General features: G+C 44.5%; 1 protein-coding gene and 1 long non-coding RNA gene across 4 annotated transcripts; one reads left to right on the top strand and one right to left on the bottom strand.

The window, feature by feature from the left end:
- Positions 1-3,018: 3,018 nt before the first annotated feature.
- On the bottom strand, positions 3,019-10,422 carry ZBTB18 (zinc finger and BTB domain containing 18). Of its 3 annotated transcripts, XM_027683906.1 has the most exons (3): positions 10,129-10,346; positions 8,750-8,833; positions 3,019-6,658 (listed from the first exon to the last, which is right to left on the bottom strand). In XM_027683906.1, exons 2-3 carry the CDS (start codon positions 8,760-8,762, stop codon positions 5,076-5,078), a joined length of 1,596 nt encoding a protein of 531 aa, XP_027539707.1. In that variant the 5' UTR covers positions 8,763-8,833; positions 10,129-10,346; the 3' UTR covers positions 3,019-5,075. The 3 variants fall into 3 exon arrangements, with proteins under 3 accessions (XP_027539707.1, XP_027539716.1, XP_027539699.1); XM_027683915.1 differs by lacking the exon at positions 8,750-8,833 and having other exon boundaries at positions 10,129-10,422; XM_027683898.1 differs by lacking the exon at positions 10,129-10,346 and having other exon boundaries at positions 8,750-9,311.
- A 340-nt stretch (positions 10,423-10,762) lies between these two features.
- Positions 10,763-11,515, top strand: LOC113967898. Its single transcript, XR_003534306.1, has 2 exons — positions 10,763-11,003; positions 11,114-11,515. It is a non-coding gene; the product is annotated as an uncharacterized LOC113967898 (long non-coding RNA).
- Positions 11,516-12,769: the final 1,254 nt, after the last annotated feature.

Consider the following 12,769-nt stretch of genomic DNA (forward strand, 5'->3'; position numbering starts at 1 on the left):
TTCTTCCTCTGTCTGTCCACATTTGCCGGCAAAAGGGAACATTTTCATCTTCTGTCCAAAAGCATTTGTACAAATAACTCCTCTCTTACCATCTAGAAAATACTTTTTACTACCAAACTCATTACATTTAATGACACAATTAAAATATGAATGAAGTCAACAAGAATTTCACAAGGACTCCTGACCTAGAATATTTTGAAAGAGCCCAGAAGATTGGTGCATGTTTTTTAAAAAAATATAAGGTAGTTCTGTTAAAATTCACATTTACCATGCCAGTAAAAAAACCTTAATGCTTTGGTTAGATTTCTTTAATAAAAGACCATACTTTGCAGATATATTTCAGTTTAGAAATCACGTGGACAAATAGTGTTAATAACACATAAGTTTGAGAACCTGTCCACGGAGAACTACATGACAACATTTTAGAATCAGTTTTCTAATTTTAGGGTATTTTTGCAGGGTTGAAACACATTACACTTTCATTCTAAAGGAATTTGCATTGCTTCAAAGTGAGGGGAGGGAGCAGGTAATTTTCTCCCCTTCCAAGTTTGCCTCAGCCAGAAATCACTGCAGCATTGCTGGCCATAAAACAGAGGGCTCAGGGTTTCATTTCTGAGTAGGCTGTATTTTCAAAGTTGTGTATTAGGAATCCATTAAAAAGTTAAAACATTTGATTATTGTAGATTTAATTGCGGGGGGAGGCAGTCAGTCCACCTCCAACAAATCACTTGATCCATTATCTGTAGAAGGAAAGCAGAGTTATGCTGCCGCAGGGAGAGAAGACAGTGGTGCCCTGCCCGAGCAGGTGAGCCAGCACAGCTGCTGGGGTGGGGTAGCACAGGGGCAAAGGGGAATCTGCATGTCTGCAGTTTTAAAATTTTATTGAGGTTTCCAACAAGGCGATGCAAGTTTTGAGGGAATATACTGGTTTCATTCAGGTTCAACAGAAGTACGTGGGATTGTTTGGCACTTGCTTTTACCCTAAGGCAGGAGAGCAGAAGAAACAATGAGGATCCCTTCCCTTCCTTGGTCAGAAAGTTTTGTTTTAAACTCTTACCAATTTCTTCAAATTGCACCTAAAACGCACAAATATCTCAGTAAGTAGATGATCTGTAGAATGCTGTGCCTGATTCAAAATTCTCTGTTACACCAACCCCTAAGCTTGAGTTTAGAGAAAACACAAAATAAGAGAATATTAAGCTGTCACAGGCAGTGGTTAAAAAAAATTGCCAAATTATATATTTAGCATGTTCCCTGTGAGTCTTGGGCTAGAAGTACTCACAGTTAAAAACTGACAACTATCACTGGTCAGAGAAAGTCGTCTGAACCCGTGAAGTTTAGAGTGCAGAGTTTCCATTCCCGCACCTTGCCTTCAACCATCATGGCAACACAGACGGTGAGGATTTTGTTACCACAGTATCCTCAAGCCGAATAAAATGCTCACTCATGCTTCATTATCTAGGGACTGTATTAAAAAAAAAAAAAAAAAGGAAAAAGTTACAGCTATTTAGATATGTCAGTACATTAAACCTTATGGAGAGAAGCAACACACAGGAGTATGTTTCATCTTTTCATTTAAGAAACAGCCACAAGCCTGTGCTGCACATATATAAATCATGTCTAGATAAACTCCAAAGTATAAAGAATATTTTGAATTATTTTGTCATTGATGCCTAAGTTATGTTTTCTGTTCCCTTCTGAAGAAGGACTACTTCTAAGTTGAGTTTTATTTGGGAATCTACAGTCCTTGAAAATCTTAATGTTGGAGAACAAATGGTGAATCTGCCTGGAGCTACAGCCAAAGCTCATCAGCTGCAAGGATTTCAGCACTGCAATATTAGCTGTCTTTCAGTCTTGACGACACTTTAAACTGTCTTAACTACACATAATATTCTACCATATGAAAGCCTACAGAAAAGGTCTGCTGCTAGAACAAGAGAATTCTAAGCAGCTGAAGATGCTAACATTGACAAAAGGAAATGTTTTCAGAACATCTGTAATAACTCAAAAAAACCCGCACCCCAAACACAGCAAAGGATGATTGAAAATCGTTATGAATAATAAAACAGTGAAAAAGATCGTTTTGGCTACATACAAATTACTGTTGATGTAGGAAGATAGCAGAATAGCTTAGGCACTGAGATTCACTTGATCACTGCACAACTTCAGTTGTACCTACACAGATGACAAATGTAATGAAATGTTTAAATTATTTTCCCCCCTTCAGATCGGTCCTGCTGTCTCTGTTCTAGCCTTCTAATTTAGCTCTACTTTTGTATTCCCATTGGGCTCTGCAGTGCTGGTCTCATTCCTAGGATGAAGTGGCCTCAAACAAGAATTCTGGGTATATCCTGCAACAAGCATCTAAACCAGGTCTTTTTCAAAGGTTTCACTGAGCTTCATTTAATTTTTTTTAAAGAAACATTTGGTCTGTAAGAGAAAACCCCCAACGGATTTAGGATTATTTCAATTTTTATCTGTAGTCCAGACAGTTTTGATGTGTTACCAGTGGTTTGGACATTTTGACTGCCTACTGTAACACTGACGGCCAGTCAATACCTGGCCAATGCTTCATATTAAGTTGTTTACTCTACTGTTCTGGTAGAGACCAATATATAAAAGAGTGAGCCCAAGAGAGCTCCTTGGAGTGAAATTAAGCCCAGAAAAGGAATTGTGTGACTGCATAGATAGATGTTTGCATGGTAGCAAAATTTCTGGAATGGAATAGATTGCTTCTGCAAAAGTCTTTGGGGAAGAAAAAAAAAATTATAAAAAAATACCTCTACAGAATGATCGAGAGCTACACACAGAGAAATGCTTTCAAAACACAAGCATTTAATTTTTTTAAATGTTAAGTGAGATGTAAATATGTACGTTAGCAACAAAGTGCTCAAAAGCATACTGAAAACATATTCCATACACAGTTAGCAATAGAAGTCTGTACAAAAGTAATAAAGTTACACATTATAAAAAATACTCCATAACTATAATTTAAAAGAGGGAAAAAAGACAAGGGAATTGATTTCTCAGTTCATATAATTTATTGCAGTTAGCACACAGTTTAAAAATTCACCAACACACCAATAGTACAAAACTAAACAGCATTATAAGTTATTCCCTCCTCAGGAAAATAAAACATACTATGATTGTCAAAGCTAGATGTCAGTCTAAGTTTTAGAACAAAAGAAGAATGTGAAACTAAGGAAAGGAAAAAAGCAATCACTCACGAGGACCACAAAAAAATCCAAGAGAAAGTCCATTTTCCTCAGACACTGATTGTCTTCTCTAACTTAAGAAAAGAATGTAGTTTTAAAACCTAGAAACTATTCAAGTAACTAAAGATAACGCTCCAAGGCCATTTTCACAGCTTTTTTTTTGTTTTAAATGCCATTACAGCCAAATTAACACACATTTGACCAAATATTTCCAAAACAGTCCAGCAATACACAATGGAGTTTTCCATTCAGTATCTTAAGCACAAAAATAGGCTATGTTTACAGTAGTTAAGGCGATCAAATTTTAAACAAAAGCAGAGAGAAAAAAAAAAAAGAAAAAAAAAGGAAAAAACAGCAAAGGTTTTCCATGCTACTCCCATAGACCTTATTTGTAAGTGCAAGACAGGAAAACAAACACTGTGCAAAATGCTTTTGACCTGCGTGTTGGTCATTAAAACCACACGTCAGGCTGCAGTCTCTGCTGCTTGGATACGCATAGTCCTTCCCCGGCCCCCCCGGCCCCCCCTGTCACTCAGGCCTGCCCAGGCCTTTCAGCCTGGGGCTTTTTTTTGCCTTTTTTTTTTTTTTTTCAGTCCACAGCCTCTTTTCAACGCGGGGGGAAAAAAAAAAGAACGACCTATTGTGGTGGAGTGGTGCAGCAGGAATCCTACAAATGCTCATCTGGGGAAATGGACGCACCTCAGTTGGAGCTGGCGTGGGGTCTGTGCAATTAGAAGGGGTCTGGGGTTAGTAAATGCACACCGCACATGCAAATCTCGAAGCCTGGTTGTAAACATTCAATTTTTTTTCCTTGTGAACATAGCTAAATCGGCGACTCGTAGCTTAAGTTCTTCTCAACTTAAAGACAGTGGGAAAATAAATTTAAATTAGATAAAATAAAAACAGTGCATTTCTCTTCTTCGTAACACTGGCATTTTCAACGGTGTCGGGTTTTTTCCTAAGGAAATTAAATAATTTTCAACTCACTCGTTAAAGTTATACAATGCAAACAAAGACAAAAATATACTGAAAATCATGCATTTCTGTAGCGTTAATATTTACTTTTCAAGACTCAACTAAGAGCATCAACACAACCTGCCAAGTTCTTTGATACCTCCCCCCGGCCCATGTAATCAATTACAGTATACAATAACAGTAATTCACATTTTTTAAACACACAGTTCATCACTGCTGAAGCTGCAATATCCTTTTTCATCCCAAGCAAACCTTCACGTAAGACAGAGTCCCAGTGATCCCAGTGTACTCTCAGGGTTTTTGTTTTATGTTTTTTGTGTTGGTTTTTTTTGTGGTTTTTTTTTTCCAGTGGGAACTGTCAGAAATCCAGAAGTTGCAATAATAAGTTTTAAGTCAACCGCTTGTTTAAAAATAGATAATCCAGCATTTCAGAAATTTTCCATTTGGGTCTAAAAGCATTCAGGTTTCCAACAGCTAGAAAGAACTCATGCAATTATAGAAATGTAAAGGAACTGACAAAATTGGGAGAGGATTTCTACATTCAGATTTTAAGAGGGAAAAAGATCAAGAGCTTAAAAGAACGCAGTGTTTTAGGGAGAATAAAGCCACATCCAAATTTTTTGAATTGGAGATTCCTTAGAAGTAAAGTATCCGCTGGCTTCTATTCCGAAAGGGGGAAAAAATACGCTTCGCAGTTAGTTACTTTGTCGGATTACCTCTACAGTTCATTTTTATCGGAGTGCTAAATTAGTGAAATATTCATGCTGCCTTAAAGTGCAAAAACAAGCTAATAGCCAAACTTTCAGTTCAAGGAAACAAGATTGCTTTTAGACTGTACCACAACTATATAGATTTATATATATATTATTTATATATATAAAAATTTTATTTCCAAAGTTCTTGTGAGCTATCTTCTAAGGTCCAGTCTCTGACAGTAGGTAAGCTCAGTGCTTCACTTTTGACAGACAATGAGTTCACCAACTCACAGTGAAACTTCCGAATGTGTCTGTAAAGGTCTCCGGACTGTGTGAACCTGCGTTCACACCACTTACAAGCATGAGGCTTCTCCCGCGTGTGAACCACTGCGTGGCGGCTCAGGTTGTGGGAGTACTGGAAGCTCTTTCCACACTGGGTGCAAGTGTAGGGCTTTTCACCTGAATGAGTCCTCTCATGACGTTTCAAGGTGTACATGCAAGAAAAAGTCTTACCACACAACGAGCAGGTTGGGACATTGACATCGGTAGCAGGCTTGCTGCGGATCCCGTCCTGCTCTCGAAAGTGCGTGCTTAAATGAATTTGCAGGATGTGGGGGCTAGGAAAGACCTTGTTGCAGAGAGGACACATGAAAATTTGGCCAGCGGGGCTAAGTATGTTTGACACATAAGGGAGCAAGCTGCTGTCCATGTTTCCTTCCACCTGGACTCTCTCATTCTCTGGAGTTATCATTTCATCATCGCTTGCCTTGTCCTCTCTATCTAGCTCCCTCAAGACCGAATCTTCCCTCATCGGAGCCAGGTGGGCCGGCTCGTACTGTACCCTGTTATTAGTGCTCACACTTTCTTTCACAGTGCTATGTTCCATATCATAGTCATTAGTGCCAACATCACTCTCATCACAGGAAGCCTCTTTCTCCACCTTCACCTGAACCAGGCTGCTTCTAAGCATGTCCTGTGAAGAGAAATAAGAACTGTTCAAATTTTCAACTCCTGAAAGGCTGGACTTGACAGACAGGTCCAGCACGCAGTCAACATCTGCTGAATCCCTCACGGAGGTGACAGACCTCTGGGACAAAGACTCTGTTGAGCTGCAGGGGCTGGCTACTGTTTTTCCAGCTGCTGCTGTGTGCGTCTCTGCCTCTCCGCCAGTCTGGGGAATGCCTGCTGAGTCTGAGGGCAATCTCATCCACATGTTCCCAGGCTCAGCCGCCAAGTCCCTTTTGCTAGGCAGGATGTTCAATTTTTCATCTTCTCCGTCGTCTTCATCGCTGGGCAAGTCTCCTGGCATGTGGCTGCTGCCGTCGGAGAGGCTCTCCACTTTGTCTGAACAACTTGAGGCATCTTCCTCCTTTTTTGTACTGTCTGCCTCCGTGGTTGCTTTCTCTTTCAGCTTCTTTTTGCAGACTTTGACAATGTCATACATGTGGAGATAACTGGCAGCTGCTAGCACGTCTTCAATGGGCAAGTCTTTGAACTGGAGCTTTCCTTCGTACATGAATTCAAGCAGGAGAGCGAAAGCTGGGGCTGTAACAATGTCGCTGTTCAGATGAACAATGTCCCTTTTGTCCAGCTGGTCCTTGTAAAAGAGGTGGAAATACATGCTGCATGAAGCCAGAACAGCTCTGTGCGCTCGGAACTGGGCATCTCCTACCAGAACAGTGCAATCACAAAGAAAACCCTGATGTCTCTGCTCACTCAGACACTGCAGCAAATGTCTACTGTGGTCAGGAAACTCCATACTGTCTTCATAACCTATAAGCAACAAGATTTTTAAAAATTAAATGTAGGTTGGAATCACAGAACTTATGAATCCAACTAATTCCACTCTAAAATCCCGTATTTATATTGCCGGAATTCTGGTACTGACACCACGCAAAGATTACTTAACATGCATGTACGATGGCAACTCTTTCCCCGACTTACCACCACAGTTATGATTTCCCTTCTGTGGTAAATAAGCCAGTCTATTAAGCGCAAAGGTACATCTGTAATTTTTTAAAGTATCACTGCTGTTCATAAAATCTGTTCAACAGTTTTGTGGGGTTTTTTTAGGGAACTTCCTCCAGATTGCATCCTTAGGAGGGTAGACCCAAAAAAAAATTTTTTTTTTAAACACTAAGTTTGAGAGATCACAGAAGCGGAAGAAAAAAAAAATCAGATAATCTACCTTCTTTTTAAAGTCAAACTGTAGTAAGAAGAGAGGTGCATACATGAAGAAATGCTAATATACCCAAATCTGATGGTCTAACATTCATAAGCTACAAAAATTATTTACATGTGTCAACTTATATCAACAGCAAAACCAAAAGTTTTTAGAAATTTAGTTTGCATGGTTTTCTTCTTGTAGTAAGTACAGTTTTTTTTAAGGTTTTAGACCTTTTCCATACTGTACAATATAACATGAACATTTTTTGCAAACATGCAGAATACACAAAAGAAAGCTAACAACCAAAACGCCAACGAACACCACTTTCCCTGTGCAGAAGGACAGAAATTTCCCTCCCCTCCCACACCAGGCAGTTTGCAGTACCAAGCTCAAAGAAAAAAAAAAAAAAGTCATTCAACGTGAGCGTGTGTGCATGTGTGCAGGTCTAAAATCAGTATCCCAAGTACTATTCTTACCCAAGTGTCTTTCTATTTGCCTTCCTTGATTATAAAGAAAAAATAAACTTAAAAAAGAAGTAGAGAAGTCAAAATTCAAATGAAAAGTAAAATCTCTTAAAAACCTGTCTTAATCTATTCTTCTGTGATTGATAGCAATGGTCTCCCAAATCATCTAAGCAGATCGTGACTCTTAGGCTGGCAGATATTACTGAAAAACCCCCATCCCTCACAAACCAAGATGTACTAAAACTTGCAACACAACCCCTACTATATTCTGTAAAATACCATTGCTAGAGTAAAGCACGAAGATTTACAATACAATCACTTTAAGTGCCCCACAGCCAACATCAATCCTAATCCTTAAGAGGGCTAAAAATAAAGATTGGAGGGCAGCTCACAAGGTAGCTGTGATCAAATTAGGAGGCTGAAAGGACAGAGAGGGACGAAGAAGGAAGCTTATAAACATCTGATCCAGCTGACTGTGGCCATATGGCAGCTGCTGCCCAGATAAAGAGATTAAGAATAGAGGAGTGCGATTACAGCTGTCTGGCCAATTCAGGCAGCTCAAATCTACAAGTTCTAAATTAGTCGCAAATACAAAAACTCCTTCAAATAATTATTGTTAAGCTAAATAAAAGATTTCAAATGCTACATGCAAGAAAGAAAAGAGGAAACCAGTCAAGCCATTCTCCTGGGTATAAAAGTTTTTAAACACATAACTGATTTCTATCTTTCAGAAGCACTACAGCTGTATGCTACTACGTTTCTGAGCTGCTGGATATTTAACCGTGAAGTTTAATGAAAGACTTGCCCACAAACAGATTTTAGCCAGAATGGTCCTTTTGTAAAAAAGCACACTTTCGTATATTTCACTAAAACCCCCGCAAAGTCATCTAAAAGATGCAAGACAAGAACATAAAGCAGAACTCTCTTTAGGCTTGCCACTAAATCCACTGCAGTTTTGGTCTCAGAAATGAAGAATGAACTTGCTCTCTCCTTCTTCCAAACCAAGACATTCTCACAATATGTATTAAAGTTAATGCTAACAATGTGCCCAAGAACTGATACTATCCAACTGTAGCCCAAGCCTTTTGACTAAGTCCACTTATCTATTTAACACTCAATTTCATATATTACCTCTAAACTTGGTTAGAAAAGTAATGTGATTTTTTTTCTGAAATTCAATAAACAACACACCAAAACAGAAATATGCTGTATCTAATCTATTGCTACTCCTACCTTTAGTACACATAAACCTGATTAAGTCCTTTCCTCTGAGTCTTGCTGGCTCCAGGTCTGTTAGATCGGTGGAAAAAAAGCAGACTAGGAGAGACAGATGCAAAGTGGAGATGATGTTAGAGAGGAATGAGATACCTTCTCCACACACAGATCTGCACACACTAACTCCCTGTCTGTGTGTTAGAATAAAAGGCTGAGGGATGGCAGGCTGTCAGCTGCTCTGACATCATGTTCAGATGGAAATGCTACCTCCAGCTGTGCTCCTTTTAATGCCATATGCTACTCCTCTACACTCCTGCCACCAGCTTTTTCTTAGGAGAACTTTTCTCTTCTGTTAGTATAAACAAAATACTTCAAAGTCTCTTTTTTTCAAACTTTCTAACAGGGAGGAAAAAAAAAAAAAGAAAATCCTAAACATATGGGGCTCTGCTGTATGTGCAGCATAGCAACACTTCTGCTTTAAGTTGGAGGACCGCTTTATGTGCTGACAGCGTACCCCAGCCACGGGGTTACCCCAGAAATCCACACCGGCTCGGTTTTACTGAGCCCTGGGGTTACAAGCAGAAATTAACAGGACCCATTTATCACCTCACAGCTCCCCGCTTCCTTGCAGTTCCAGCGTTTAAGACAGAGCAAGTGACACCGAGCACCAACTCGGGCTCCTTCGGAGCCGCGGAGCAGCTCCCCCGGCCGGGGCTCTACTGCGAGCGCTCGGCTCGGCTCCCGCACCGCTCTCGCCCCGCGGGGGCCAGAGCTGGCCATCTCTGTGACCGCAGCGGCCCCGGGACACGGGTCCCCGGCCCCGCAGGCTGCGAGTGGCCACCCCGCCCGAGCGGGAGTCCCGAGCCCCACCAGCCCCCCCCTGTGACACTCACGCGTGTCCCAAGGGGGGCGGGCCAGCTGCCCGCTGCCGGGCAGGGACAGCCCGGCGCCCCCCGGGACGGGACGGGCGGAGAGGCGGCGGCGCGCACCAAGTTCCCCGCGGGCCTAGCCCCCTCTTCCCCGCCGGGCGGCGGCAACTTTTGGCCGGGGCTGTGTGTGTCCCCCCCTCCTCGGCCCCGACACTCCCGTCCGGGGACCCGGTCCCGCGGGCAGCGCCGCCCCCGCCTGGGGCCGAGCCGTGGCCGGGCGCGCCGGCAGCCGCCCCGCGGGGAAGGAAGCAGCTGCCCGGCGCGCAGGAAAAGCCGCCCCCGGGTCACGGCGGCAACAAAAGAAAAGTAACCGGGAGCGGCGCCGGGGCGGCCAGTCCCGCCGCCCGGGGAGCGCTGCCCCCGCCCCTCCGCCCACCCCCCGCCGGACCCGCCGCCAACTCCGCCCGCCCCGCGGGGCCGCAGCGGCCCCGGCCCCGGGTGTGTGGGGATGGGGGCAGCGGGACTCACACTGCGCGGCGGCCCGAAGTCCCCGCGCTCCCGCCGCCGCCCGCCGGCTCCTCTTCGCTCACTTGCCGCTCCGGGATCGCGCCTCGCCCCCCGCCCGCCCCCCGCGCCCGCTGGCCGCCGCCCCCCCCCGGGCTCCCCCCTGCCGGCGGCTGAGGAGCGAGCGGGGCAGCCGGCGGAGCGAAGCGGGCCCCGGGCTCAGCGGCTCCCCATGGCACCGGCGGGGCGCGGGGGCGGGGGGGGGGCGGGGGGCGGGCGGGGGCGCGGGGTGCACGCACGGCGGCGGCGGCGGCGGCACAGCCGGGCCCGGCTGCGGCAGACAGATGTTCGCCCCCTCCCTCCCGCTCCCCACTTCGGACTCCGCTCTGACTGACAGCGCGGCCCGCCCGCGCCGCGGCCGCCGCCAACCGCCGCCAGCGGCCGCCGCTGACTGACGGGCCGCCGCGGCCGCTCATTGGAGCAGGGCGGCCCGGGAAGGCCGGCGGCACCGCCAATCGCGGCGCGCGGAGGGGCAGAGGGGGCGTGACCCGGCGGGGAGTCGAGGCGGAAGGGGGCGGGGCCAAGTAGAGCCCGGGGGCGGGGCGAGCGCTGGGGCGGGCCCTGGGGGCGGGGCTGTGTCGCGGGGGGTGTCGCGGTGCATGGCGGGACGGTGCGGACGCGGCAGGTGCGGCGCGGAGCGGGAGGCATCGGGAACGGGAACGGGACTGGGAATGGCCTGGCGGAAAGCCAGGCCGGGCCGCCTCCAGTGTGCTCTTGTGTCCATGTCTGCCTGCCTGGGCGCTACTGCGATGCCTCGGGGCCGGTCGAGATGGAGAGTGTGGTATAAAGTACTGAGACCATGCAGTCATTGGGAGCCAAGAGCATCACTAGTGTATTGTGTATGTATGTATGTCTGTTGTATATGTATACGTGTGTATTGTGTGTGTATATAACTATATCGTATATGTATATATTGTGCGTGTGTGTATATGTATAGTGTATATTGCAGTATTATCTCCAGACCCAAGAGATGTCACCTGCTCCTGCCAGGAGCACACAGTTGACTAGGATAAGGAAACTTTTTGCCAAAATTCACTGAGTGATCCGTATCTAAGACAAACACAAATTGCTGGTGCCTGGTAGCCTTGCAGAAGTTGACTGTGGGAACATCTGGATTAACGCAAGTCACAAGGATGGTGATGGATGCTGCTGCTGCTGCTGCAAGACATACAAAAATAAAGTTGCTTTGCCCTACCACATGTATGATTGGATAATTAGAAATGTGCACTAGTGGGTAATTAGGTGGTTCATGTCATTCCCTTGTATAAAACCCCTAAAGAAAAATCCCTGGGGTGTGCCCAGTTTGGCTTGGGCACCTTATGCACACAAATAAATATTTACTTTTATAATTTCTGTGGTTTGTGTCCCAGCCTCTTTTGGTTGCCACGAGCCAGCTGTGAATTCATAACAATGGTGCAATGGGAACATGCTTCTCTCTCTTTTAATGAGCTGCTGTGCCCTGGACTACAGCTTCCACCTCAAGCTCTGAGTTACTGTGGGTAATCTTTGTGCTTCCCACCAGAGCAGGGCATGTTACATGGAGCTGTATCAGCAAGTTGGTGTTGTTTGGGGGGGTGTGTGTGCCCAGGTCTGTGCATTCCTGGGCAGTGCTGGGAAGGATGGTGCCTGAGGGGAAGCTGAGCTCTCCAGACCTCATCATGGTTCACAGGCAGATTGAGGTCAACGGCTTTGGAGAATACTGTGGCTTAATGGTGTGTTAGGACAGGGCAGTGGAGGCCAGGTTTGAAGAGCTAAGGTCTTCCTTAGCAAAAGACTAATCTGAGGAGATGGGTGTTTCCCCATCTCCCCTTTGGATTCAGGTAAAGAGATAATACAGGGCAGTATTTTAAAGAAAACAAGGCTCACCAACAGAACCTCAGAGTTTGAAGAGAAAGAACTTGGTTATGTATTAATAACCAAAATTGATTGCGTAGATATAAAAGCTGAAGACGCATACTTCGTCTCTTCAGTAATATGAAACTGTTATAAAGAAACATACTGAATTCTAGCTGTGCCTAGTTTATTTGACAGCACTGCTACGTATATCACACAGCAGCTAGCATCTAGGTGTCCATATGCTTCAAGCGTTACATACGTGCATATATGAAAATATAAAATATAGATATATACAAAAGAAAAGACTTCTCACTATCCTTTGGTGAACTGACTGCTCATGCAGACCTGGTTTGGGATTTTTTAATTATTAACTTTCAGTCCCTCTTAGATACTGATACAATTCTATCTTCAAGGGTTTGGCTTTTTTTTCTCCATTGGCATCATATTCCATATTCCATTATACCTGGAACTCAACAGGGTCTTGTCCTTGTCTTCAGGATACACCAGCTAATATGCTGACTCTTCATGTTTCCTGATTGTTTCCTTAGTGCTAATAATCACTTCATCTGAGAAAAATCAGTACTCTATTCCCTGCTGCCTGTCATTTCTTGAACATCTTCCCTATAAGTACTAAAGTACCTTTTCTTTCAGTTGCAAAAATAAATGTTTAAAGTATTTTAATAGGAAATACTGTTAAAGTTCTAAAGTTTGGTTTGTTTGGGTTTTTTTAATCTAAAATGTACAAATAACTTATGCAGTTATATATATT

This window comes from Neopelma chrysocephalum, unplaced genomic scaffold (genome assembly GCF_003984885.1).
Source record: "Neopelma chrysocephalum unplaced genomic scaffold, ASM398488v2 Primary Assembly neopelma1_23, whole genome shotgun sequence".
Taxonomy (NCBI): domain Eukaryota; kingdom Metazoa; phylum Chordata; class Aves; order Passeriformes; family Pipridae; genus Neopelma; species Neopelma chrysocephalum.